The 12,559-nt window shown below is 52.8% G+C and overlaps 1 protein-coding gene across 4 annotated transcripts in view; it reads right to left on the reverse strand.

Moving 5' to 3' along the window:
- Positions 1-4,950, reverse strand: part of THOC3 (THO complex subunit 3) — a 69,553-nt gene extending 64,603 nt beyond the window's left edge. For all 4 annotated transcript variants that reach the window (XR_015050074.1, XM_085849088.1, XM_085849087.1 and 1 more), the window contains exons 1-2: positions 4,700-4,950; positions 2,134-2,290 (exon numbers count right to left, since the gene is read on the reverse strand). Coding sequence is in view for 3 of the 4 variants with exons in the window: in XM_085849088.1 (XP_085705214.1) it covers positions 2,134-2,290; positions 4,700-4,879 (337 nt within the window). In the remaining variant the exon portion in view is untranslated. The remainder of the gene's footprint in view (positions 1-2,133; positions 2,291-4,699) is intronic.
- Between the last annotated feature and the right edge of the window lie 7,609 nt (positions 4,951-12,559).

Raw genomic sequence — 12,559 nt, forward strand, 5'->3', positions numbered from 1 at the left:
GGTAGAGAGGTTTTGGTGTGCGACATGAGATTTTGGTGAAGATCCGGATAATCGAATTTTCAAAGTGATTCTTCACAATTGAGAGATACGGCCAAAAACTATATATAGCACGATATCTCAAAAAGCTATGGACGGATTCGGATGAATTTGATGGACAGGTTAGGTGTGTGACAAGGAAGAATCAATTCGATTTTGGTGAAGATCCGAATCCAGATCCAGAAACAAGAATTTTTTAAATTTTTTAAGGGATTCTTCAACATGGAGAGATGGAGTTAAAAACTATATATCGCATGATATTTCAAAAGGTTGTGGACAAGTTATGACAAAACTAGTTGGTCGAGTTGGTTAGGTGACAAGAACAAGCCGATTTGATTGTGGTTCAGGTCTGGACTATTGGTGGGATAAAAAAAAACATAAACTGTTCAGTCTGGCAGAGAGAGGTATGCGCTCTACTGAGTGCCATTCTCGTTGATGGTGTGCGTTTCTCACTCAAGAGCCACCTTCGCCTAATCCCCTCCCCAGAAAGAAGCAAAGAGGAAAAAAAAATCTCCAAAAAAGACCCACAAAAAACATTCTACATTTTTCTTTTTCAATACAAGTTGGTCTGGTGTTGATGTGGCGGAGGCATAATGGGCCGAATGGCCTCCTCCTGCATCTAATTTCCTTGTGTGTACACCTATGTGACTAACCCACCTTCAGAACCTTAATCAATTACTTAGCACCGTAACTTATTTGGCACCCAAAGGAGATGTGGGAGCGGTGAGAAGTGGTGAGAAATAAATAGTGCAGGTCATTTGTATGCCTTGGCACACCTTGTAACAACCCGGCTGGATTGCTACCACCGAATGATCTGGCCTGATGGTCCATTCTTTCCCCTCACACGCTCTCCTGGATTCCGCTCATGCTCCCGATGATAACTGGTTGGCACGATGGATTGCGGAACCCTGGTGGGGAACAGCTGCCAGTGAAGTGAGGTGAGGTAGATGAGCGGGAAACGAGATGAGCAATCGGGCAGTTGGGTAAGACGATCCTTAGCCACCTTGATCCAGAGCAGATATTCCCTGCTTGCATGGGAAGGTACGAGATGGCATTCTCTTCCAAAATTATCCCATCTTTTTGGCGTTCGAAACCGACTCCGACATAAATTCCTTCGCCTCTATTCGTTCCGTGAGCCATGTTTGAACTGGAGCCTTCAGCCCGGGTGCCTCATGAAAAGGTGGATAAATTAGCAATGGATTCTGCCGGACACCGGTCCACTCAGTCCGAGTAAATCCACAATGATTTCTCCCATACACTGGTATCGCTCATTTCCTGTTCGATGAAGATTCATTCCTAAATTTAGCTTCGTTCCTGTATCGTAGTGTGATTACTACAATTAACGGTGCACGAGAAACAGCAAAAGGCTCTCGTAATGAGAAGTAATCATACACAAGGCCGCAAACAATGACTCATCTCATCTCAGCTCAAAAACCATGATTGGCCGAAATTAAATACCGCGATAACGGAAGAACACAATCGGTTGCCCGCGATTAGTATGAACCCATGACAGTAGAACCCGCGATATTGGAGGGTTTACTGTATTGACAATTGACATAGATACAGATACAGACAGATTGGTGGCACAGGGTCTCCGTGGTGGATTTTCCGGGAAAGGGGGGGGGAGGGGCGAAAATTTGGTGTGAACCTGTCAATTCTGGTGATAAATGGCCTCCTGTTGAGGGGAAGCTGTGGGGATATTCTATGAGGGGGCGGGCTGACAAGCCCACCGTGCGGAATGGTGTGTGTGTGTGTGTGTGTGTGTGTGTGTGTGTGTGTGTGTGTGTGTGTGTGTGTGTGTGTGTGTGTGTGTGTGTGTGTGTGTGTGTGTGTGTGTGTGTGTGTGTGTGTGTGTGTGTGTGTGTGTGTGTGTGTGTGTGTAAGGATTGGAGTCCAGGATGTACAAAGGTAACCAATAAAGGTAATTGATGTGCATCACATTGCTAGTCATACATAACATGCAGTATGATGTGTTCATGCGGTCGTATACTCCGAGGATGGAGCCTACAATAGTGAATACCTTAAACAACCAGATTTAAATTAAATATCAAAAGACTCAAACAACACAACACACACTTTCGTAACCATTACCCATACCTTTTGTGTTCACAGTTGCTGCACACTTGTTGTTCCGTACATCCCAGATCCGGATAGTTTTGTCTCCAGATGCTGTGGCAAACATATCAGGATTCAGAGGATGCCAGCACAGCTGATCCACACTGTCACCATGGCCACGGTAGTTATTTTCTTTGATCTGAAAGCAGCAGCATGAGTATACAAACATTAAAGCCTCATGTGTAGTGGTAAATAAACTGTGCATGTATGCACATATACATAGAGCATGAACATGAAACACAGGATAGCATTTACATTTACAATGACACCGGCATCGTGCATGATTGCACAAGTACTACAAGTACTACAAGTACTACAAGTACTACTTTGGATGGTTTTCCTCATTCCACATTCCCAATTTTAACAGACGGAGATCTCGATTATTTGTGATGGGAGATTTGAATGGTTGTTAAACACACGGATAAACGCTGTGCTGTACGAGTGGTGAGGGAGATGGTAAGGAGAGGGGGGTGAGGGGGAAGAGGGGGATGAGGTTTGTGGACGAGATGCAAAGCACACAAAAACCTCAGAAAATTAATATATTTAAAGAAGAGCCATGGGTGGTTGTGAAGAAGAAGAGACGTGGGTGTATGTGAAGACGAGGAAGAGACGTGGGTGTATGTGAAGACGAGGAAGAGACGTGGGTGTATGTGAAGACGAGGAAGAGACGTGGGTGTATGTGAAGACGAGGAAGAGACGTGGGTGTACGTGAAGACGAGGAAGAGACGTGGGTGTATGTGAAGACGAGGAAGAGACGTGGGTGTACGTGAAGACGAGGAAGAGACGTGGGTGTATGTGAAGACGAGGAAGAGACGTGGGTGTATGTGAAGACGAGGAAGAGACGAGGGTGTATGTGAAGACGAGGAAGAGACGAGGGTGTATGTGAAGACGAGGAAGAGACGAGGGTGTACGTGAAGACGAGGAAGAGACGAGGGTGTACGTGAAGACGAGGAAGAGACGAGGGTGTACGTGAAGACGAGGAAGAGACGAGGGTGTACGTGAAGACGAGGAAGAGACGAGGGTGTACGTGAAGACGAGGAAGAGACGAGGGTGTACGTGAAGACGAGGAAGAGACGTGGGTGTATGTGAAGAAGAGGAAGAGACGTGGGTGGTTGTGAAGAAGAGGAAGAGACGTGGGTGGTTGTGAAGAAGAGGAAGAGACGTGGGTGGTTGTGAAGAAGAAGAGACGTGGGTGGTTGTGAAGAAGAAGAGACGTGGGTGGTTGTGAAGAAGAAGAGACGTGGGTGGTTGTGAAGAAGAAGACGTGGTGGTTGTGAAGAAGAAGACGTGGTGGTTGTGAAGAAGAAGACGTGGTGGTTGTGAAGAAGAAGACGTGGTGGTTGTGAAGAAGAAGAGAGGTGGTGGTTGTGAAGAAGAAGAGACGTGGTGGTTGTGAAGAAGAAGAGACGTGGTGGTTGTGAAGAAGAAGAGACGTGGTGGTTGTGAAGAAGAAGAGACGTGGTGGTTGTGAAGAAGAAGAGACGTGGGTGGTTGTGAAGAAGAAGAGACGTGGTAAATGTGAAGAAGAGGAGACGTGGTGGTTGTGAAGAAGAGACGTGGTGGTTGTGAAGAAGAAGAGACGTGGGTGGTTATGAAGAAGAAGAGACGTGGGTGGTTATGAAGAAGAAGAGACGTGGGTGGTTATGAAGAAGAAGAGACGTGGTGTTTTTGAAGAAGAAGAGACGTGGGTGGTTGTGAAGAAGAAGAGACGTGGTGTTTTTGAAGAAGAAGAGACGTGGGTGGTTGTGAAGAAGAAGAGACGTGGGTGGTTATGAAGAAGAAGAGACGTGGTGTTTTTGAAGAAGAGACGTGGGTGGTTATGAAGAAGAAGAGACGTGGGTGGTTATGAAGAAGAAGAGACGTGGGTGGTTGTGAAGAAGAAGAGACGTGGGTGGTTGTGAAGAAGAAGAGACGTGGGTGGTTGTGAAGAAGAAGAGACGTGGGTGGTTGTGAAGAAGAAGAGACGTGGTAATTGTGAAGAAGAGGAGACGTGTGCAGCATTTGTGAAGGAGAAACAATGGTTGAAATGTATTATTAAAATGATTTTCTGATACCCTTTGTCGACGAGAAACGAATAAAGATGACGAAGCGGAAATGAAAATTAGTTTATGTTTAACGCACGTGAGGCGATACCGGAAACTCACAAGGTGACCTTCTTCTTCTTCTTGGACTACCTCGTGACGCAACAGCGTCGCGCGCACAATTCCAACGAATCACGGTCACGGTGTTATGAGGCGTTGATACTTGGGCCTTGTTCTCGAAGTTGTGTTTATTCGTTGTACCACAATCGCGTGATTAAATTTTTTTTTTAATTCTTACCGGACATATTTCTCATGTTTACTTTTCTTGGGAACTTTCAGAACTACAGCCCACTGGAACCAAGTATCGCCTCACTGTGCCGTTAGGCGGTGTATAAGATGTCCCCAAGTTGGAATATTTTCCACTTTTTATCTCTTTCACAATGTCGACCTGCTCCAAATGATAGCCGCCATCACATCACGAGCCTTTTCATGTGCGACTCGTGAAACACAACGATACGGTAACTCACCATCCTGTCCTTCTCCAGCACGAACACACTCGCCGTCTTATCGAACGAGCCCGACGCCAGTCTCTTGCCATCGCAGCTCCAGGCGACCGAATGCACTTTGGCACTGTGCGCCACGAACTCCTTCACACGGTTATGGGTCCTGAAATGCGCCTGCAGCTGCTCCATGTAGGATGTCGCCATCACCTCTGCAAAGATAACCCGGAACTATTTACATTAACCCGGAATTATTTACATGAACCTGGAATTATTTACATTAACCCGGAACTACTTACCGTCAATCCGGAACTACTAACATTAACCCGGAACTACTTACGGTCAACCCGGAACTACTGACATTAACCCGGAAGCGTAAACAAAATTCTCGCCTTCGCCTGTTGGTTGTTGTGCTGTATCACGTGATTGGGTTTTCGTATATCATGACTCACCCGCTCGGGGTGGCAGTGATGTACATTCGGACGCGGTATAAAGCGGAGTTACTGCTACGTTCCCGCCCTCCTTGTTCCGCTGCACCTCAGACACCACAGTTGGCTGACGCGGATATGGTTGATCGACGAGTCACGGCGCACGGACAGGTGCCCGTTTTCGTCGGAGACGACTTCGAATTGTTTTCGGAACAGTTGGGATGCTATTTCCACGCGAATGATGTGGGCGACGAGAGCAAACAGAAGTCGATCTTGCTCGCCTCGCTGTCGGCGGAACATCTTCGACTGCTGAGTGATTTGGTGGCGCCGGACAAGCCCAGTGGGGACGCGCTGTCGTTTCGGGACATTGTGCAGAGGATGAAAGCACACATGGCGCCGGAGAAGTCATTACAGCTGGCTCGATACTGAGGTGTACGAGGTGCAGTGGAACACGAGAAGCAAGAGTGTAGCATCAACTCCGCTTCATTGCGCGTCCTGATGTACCTCGCGAACCCCTCGCGGGCGAGTCATGATATACAAAAACCCAATCACGTGATACAGCACACTCCTCCCCTCGTACAATGACAAGTCAAATGATGAAAGGACAATCATAACATGACCAACCGAAACCAATCAACACTCAAAATCCTCCAAGTACCACGGCCGCATCCTGACCCTCCTCGGATGGGCAGCGCCGCCAGACTCAGTTCAGGCTCGGTCGAGGTGACACCCTCGCTGGACTCGCCCCATCCGCAATAACAACCACCCCCGGCCGACCAGCCTGCCCGACGTCCTCGGGCAGGACTGAATCAGGTGAAGACCCCGTGGGCGTCGGCACATCCGGCCCTGGCGATACAACGTCTGGCCCTGGCGACATTACAGGTGGGGGTCCCACATCGTTCGGCCCGGGGGGGGTGTGTGGGGGGGGGGTGACGCTGAACAGCGATCATGCATTTGGTCCACGTGCCACTTCCACACCTCCCCACTATCAGTCCGCACCATGCAATTCGCCGGTCCCAGTACCACAGAGACCACAGCCGGCACCCATTTGGAACCGTGGAAATAATCGCGCACCATTACCCGCTGTCTCACATCGAAACCGCGCAGCCGCGTCGGACGCAACACCGCCCCACTCACCGACCCTCCAGGTCGTAGCAAATCCAGTCTGGACCGCAATGCCCGTCCATAGAGATGAATGGCAGGAGAATCACCCGTGACTGGATGAATCGCTTCCTGCAATGGAGCAAAAAGACATCGACCACCGTCTGCACAGGTGCAACACCCCCCCCTGCGCAAAGCCCGTTTCAACATTTTAACAAACGACTCCGCCTGCCCGTTCGTTGCAGGATGATGCGGTGCGGACCTTAGATGTCGAATACCATTTTGACACATAAACTCATCAAATACACCTGCGATGAACTGCGGACCGTTATCAGAGACCAGAACCTTGGGTAATCCTTTATTAGCAAAGATCGTCCGCAGTTTCACTTCTGTAATGTTTGCTGATGTATGCTGCAATACTACAACCTCCGGCCATTTAGAGAATGCATCGATCACAATCAAAAACATTTGCCATTAACCGGCCCCGCAAAATCTACATGGACCCTCTGCCAGGCTCTGTCGGGGTCGGCCATAGCCCCGAGGCTCGACGCGGGTTATCAGCATCTGTTTGGCACGTGGCGCAACGCTTAACCAACTGCTCAATGTCTTTGTCCAACCCCGGCCACCACAACAGGCTACGAGCAAGACTCTTGGTCTTCACGTCACCAAGGTGACTGACATGCAGTTCTTCCAAACACCGCTGCCTGAACTTAGGTGGAATCACCGCCCTCATTCCCCACATAACGCACGGTTGGACCAACGACAGCTCCGATGCGCATGACTTGAAAGGCTGAAATGCCGGTGTCGAAGGTAGATCACTCCAATTCCCCATAGAAATCGCCTGGACGACACGGGTGAGCACTGGATCATGAGCCGATTCCACCGCGACCTGTTTGGCCGTGATCGGCCCGCTTTGGACCTGGCCCAGTGCGAACACATCAACCCGGTCGGCCGACTCAGATGCAGCTGGACCCTCTGCACACGGCAAGCGTGATAGCCCGTCACAGTTAGCATGCTTCTCAGTGCTTTGGAACTGAATATCATAATCGTAAGCAGCAAGAAACAGACACCACCGCTGTATTCGCGTGGCCGCTACCACCAGTACCCCGCGTTCGGGTCTCAGGATGAATTGAAGCGGTTTGTGATCCGTATGCAAAGTGAAATGCCGCCCCAGCAGGTATTGATGAAACCTCCGCACACCCCAGACGAGGCTGAGAGCCTCGCGCTCGATCTGGGCATATTCCCGCTCTGCTGCGGACAGTGTCCGGGATGCAAAACAAACAGGCCGCTCGGAACCATCGTCCATCCTGTGGGAGAGCACTGCCCCGATGCCATATGCAGACCTGTCGCATGCCAATAAGAGCGGACGCGCAGGCTCGTAGTGCACGAGGACCGTATCCTCTGTGAGCAGCCGCTTGACGCGGTCAACGACGCCTGGTGTGCAGGCCCCCAAGCCCAGCACTCGTCCTTCCTGAGCAACCGTGTTAACGGCGCAAGTTGTGAGCTGAGCCCGCGAACGAACCTTTGGTAATACTGGGCCATACCAATGAACGAGCGCAGCTGCGTCTTGTCGCGAGGCGGTGGCATGTGCTGAATCGCCTCCACCTTCCGAGGGCCTTTCAACAGCCCCTCCGGCGTGATGATGTGCCTGAGGTATTCCAAGTGCTGCTTGAAGAACGCGCACTTGTCCCTGTTCAAGCGCAGGCCGCACGCTTCTAGCTTTGTCAGCATTTGGGCAATGTTCGGAAGGTGCTCGTCCGCCGTTTTCCCCGCAATGAGCACATCGTTCAGGTAGGTCTGAGCGGGCAGGCCAATGCAAACCTGATCCATGGCTTTCTGCCACAAGGCTGGGGCCGAAGCAATACCAAAACAGAGTCGGGTATATCAATAGAGCCCTTGACACGTGTTGATTGTCAAAAACTCGCTACTCCCGGGATCCATCGCCAGGTGAAAATATGCATCACGCAGGTCTAGCTTCGTGAAGTATCGACTCCCCACCAATCGCGCATATATTTCATCGATTGACGGCAGTGGATATTGCTCCACGCTGAGCCTCGGGTTAACCGTGGACTTGAAATCCCCGCACAATCGGACGTCTCCATTCCGTTTCAGCACCGTGACGACCGGGGTGGCCCAATCTGAGTACGACACCCGTTCGATCACTCCACAGGCCTCCAGCCTATCCAGTTCACCCTTGACCTTGTCCCGCAGGACATACGGCACCGGTCGTGGTTTACAAAAACGAGGAACCACCCCCTCCTTCAGGAAGAGCTTTGCCTCCATGCCCTTGAGTTTCCCAAGGTCGTCGCAAAACAAACCTTGATGTCTTTGAAGAATCTTCTCCAACTGATCCTCCCACCGGCTCGGCACGGGTTGCACAAGGTGAACTGCGGCCCATTCTAGCCTGATGCGGGACAGACAGTCTCGGCCGAGGAGAGACGGTCCCCTCCCCCGCACGACGTACAATGAAAGCGCGGCGACTTGGCCTTGGTACCGCACAGACACGTCTGCCATCCCGACTGGCGTTATCTTCTCGCGGGTGTACGTGAACAGCGTGAGGTTTGACCTGATAAGCTTCAGGCCGTTGAGTCTCCGCACAGTCTGTTCGCCTATGATCGACACAGCCGCTCCCGTATCAACCTGAAACGTGATCGACGTTTTGTTCACTTCGATTTCCACCGTCATCGGGCGTGCCGCCGCCGGGCCAATTGAAAACAGGCTCAACAACGGCTGCCGGTTCCGCCCCGGGTCGCCAAGGTCGCCTCGCACATCGCCGTCCATGACCTTAATGGTGGCCGGCGCCCCATGGCACACACGCTTCAGATGACCCACCTTGTGACAATTTAAACACACCGTGCCTTTGTACGGGCACGCACGGCGCAGGTGTCGACCTCCGCATCCCAAACACGTCCGCGGGGTCACCTCGCCGCTCGTGCGGCCGCGCGGCGACCGCGCGGCGACGTCCGACCCGCACCGAAGGTCGTGCGTGCGTCCCGGGGCGCTCGCAACCCCGCGTGGCCGGTGATGGCCCGAACATCTCCGCGAGTCTGCTCGACAGCTGTCGCAGTGCCGACTGCCGAGTCGAATGTAATGGCTTCACCCTTCAGCCGTAGAACCGCCGAAACCATCTTCGCATCTTGTAAACCAGCAATAAAACGATCTCTGAGCCGAGCTGGACGCTCCTCCGCCGTGAACTTGCATGCCATGGAAGAATGCTTCACTCGCACCACGAAATCAGCGACACGCTCCTCTGCACCTTTCGAGAGGCGATCGAACTGGTATCGAGCGAGCTGTAATGACATCTCCGGCGCCATTGTGCTTTCATCTTCTGCACAATGTCCTGAAACGACAGCCCGTCATCACGGGGCTTGTCCGGCGCCACCAAATCACTCAGTAGTCGATAATGTTCCGTCGACAGGGAGGCGAGCAAGATCGACTTCTGTTTGCTCTCGTCGACCACATCATTCGCGTGGCAATCGCATCCCAATTGTTCTGAAAACAATTCGAAGTCGCCTCCGACGAAAACGGGCACTAGTCCGTTTTCAACCATCCTCGTCAGCCAACTGTGGTGTACGAGATGCAGTGGAACACGAGAAGCAAGAGTGTAAGCAGCAACTCCGCTTTATTGCGTGTCCTGATGTACATTCCTGCCACCCCGAGCGGGCGAGTCTTGATATACGAAAACCCAATTACGTGATACAGCACAGATACCAGTTTGATCGCCTCGCGAAAGGTACAGGGGAGCGCGTCGCTGATTTCGTGGCACGGATTAAGCATTCCTCCATGGCATGCAAGTTCACGGCAGAGGAGCGTCCAGCTCGGCTCAGAGATCGTTTTATTTCTGGTTTGCAAGATGCCAAAATGGTTTCGGGGGTTCTACGGCTGAACGGTGAAGTCATTACATTTACCTCGGCGGTCGACACTGCTACAGCTGTCGGGCAGACTCTCGGAGATGTTCGGGCCATCACCGGCCGCAGCATGCCAGATGGCCCGGGGGCCCATGCGGTGTCGCGAGCGCCCCGGGACGCACGCACGTCCTTCGGTGCGGGTCGGGGCCTGACGTCGCCGCACGAGCGGCGAGGTGACCCCGCGGATGTGTTTGGGATGCCGAGGTCGATACCTTTGCCGTGTGTGCCCGTTTAAAAGCACCGTGTGTTTACGTTGTCACAAGGTGGGTCATCTGAAGCGTGTGTGCCTAGGGGCGTTGGCCACCGTTAAGATCAGGGACGGCGATGTGCGCGGCGACCTCGGCGACCTGGGGTGAAACCGGCAGCCGTTGATGGGCCTGTTTTCAATTGGCCCTGCGGCGGCGCGCCCGATGACGGTGGAAGTCGAAGTGAACAACATGCCGATCACGTTTCAGGTTGATACGGGAGCGGCTGTGTCGATCATCGGCGAACAGACCGCACGTAGACTCAACGATCTGAAGCTTATCAGGTCTGACCTCACACTGTTCACATACACCCGCGAGAAGATAACGCCAGTCGGGATGGCAGACGTGTCTGTGCGGTACCAAGGCCAGGTCGACGCGCTTCCGTTTTATGTCGTGCGGGGGAGGGGTCCGTCTCTCCTCGGCCGAGACTGGCTGACCCGCATCAGGCTAGACTGGACCGCCGTTCACCTTGTGCAACCCGTGCCGAGCTGATGGGAGGATCAGTTGGAGAAGATTCTTCAAAGACATCAAGGTTTGTTTTGCGACGACCTTGGGAAACTCAAGGGCATGGAGGCAAAGCTCTTCCTGAAGGAGGGGGTGGTTCCTCGTTTTTGTAAACCACGACCGGTGCCGTATGCCCTGCGGGACAAGGTCAAGGGTGAACTGGATAGGCTGGAGGCCTGTGGAGTGATCGAACGGGTGTCGTACTCAGATTGGGCCACCCCGGTCGTCATGGTGCTGAAACGGAATGGAGATGTCCGATTGTGTGGGGAATTCAAGTCCACGGTTAACCCGAGGCTCAGCATGGAGCAATATCCACTGCCGTCAATCGATGAAATATATGCGCGATTGGCGGGGAGTCGATACTTCACGAAGCTTGATCTGCGTGATGCATATTTTCACCTGCCGATGGATCCCGGGAGTAGCGACCTTTTGACAATCAACACGTGTCAAGGGCTCTATCGATATACCCGACTCTGTTTTGGAATTGCTTCGGCCCCAGCCTTGTGGCAGAAAGCCATGGATCAGGTTTGCATTGGCCTGCCCGCTCAAACCTACCTAGTCAATGTGATCATTGTGGGGAAAACGGCGGACAAGCATCTTGCGAACATTGCCCAAGTGCTGACGAAGCTAGAAGCGTGCAGCCTGCGCTTGAACAGAGACAAGTGCGCGTTCTTCAAGCAGCGCTTGGAATACCTCGGCCACGTCATCACGCCGGAGGGGCTGTTGAAAGGCCCTCGGAAGGTGGAGGCGATTCAGCACATGCCACCGCCTCGCGACAAGACGCAGCTGCGCTCGTTCATTGGTATGGCCCAGTATTACCAGAGGTTCGTGCATGGGCTCAGCTCACAGCTTGCGCCGTTAACGCGGTTGCTCAGGAAGGACGAGCGCTGGTCCTGGGGGCCTGCACACCAGGCGGCGTTCGACCGCGTCAAGCGGCTGCTCACAGAGGATACGGTCCTCGTGCACTACGAGCCTGCGCGTCCGTTCTTATTGGCATGCGACAGCTCTGCATATGGCATCGGGGCAGTGCCCTCCCACAGGATGGACGATGGCTCCGAGCGGCCTGTTTGTTTTGCATCCCGGACCCTGTCCGCAGCAGAGCGGGAATATGCCCAGATCGAGCGCGAGGCTCTCAGCCTCATCTGGGGTGTGCGGAGGTTTCATCAATACCTGCTGGGGCAGCATTTCACTTTGCAGATGGATCACAAACCGCTTCAATTCATCCTGAGACCCGAACGCGGGGTACCGGTGGTAGCGGCCGCGTGGATTCAGCAGTGGTGTCTGTTTCTTGCTGCGTACAATGACGATATTCAGTTCCGGAGCACCGAAAAGCATGCTAACTGCGACGGGCTCTCGCGCTTGCCTTGCGCGGAGGGTCCAGCTGCATCTGAGTCGGCCGACCGGGTTGATGTGTTCGCGCTGGGCCAGGTCCAAAGCGGGCCGATCACGGCCAAACAGGTCGCGGTGGAATCGGCTCATGATCCAGTGCTCGCCCGTGTCGTCCAGGCAATTTCTCCGGGGAATTGGAGCGATCTACCTTCAACGCCGGCATTTCAGCCTTTCGCGTCGCGTGCATCGGAGCTGTCATTGGTCCAACAGTGCGTTATGTGGGTAATGAGGACGGTGATTCCACCGAAGTTCAGGCAGCGGTGTTTGGAAGAACTGCATGTCAGTCACCTTGGCATCGTGAAGACCAAGAGT

The sequence above is a fragment of the Eptatretus burgeri genome, chromosome 12 (assembly GCF_056783735.1).
Source record: "Eptatretus burgeri isolate ZD-2024b chromosome 12, Ebu_testis_v1, whole genome shotgun sequence".
In the NCBI taxonomy this organism is placed as follows: Eukaryota; Metazoa; Chordata; class Myxini; order Myxiniformes; family Myxinidae; genus Eptatretus; species Eptatretus burgeri.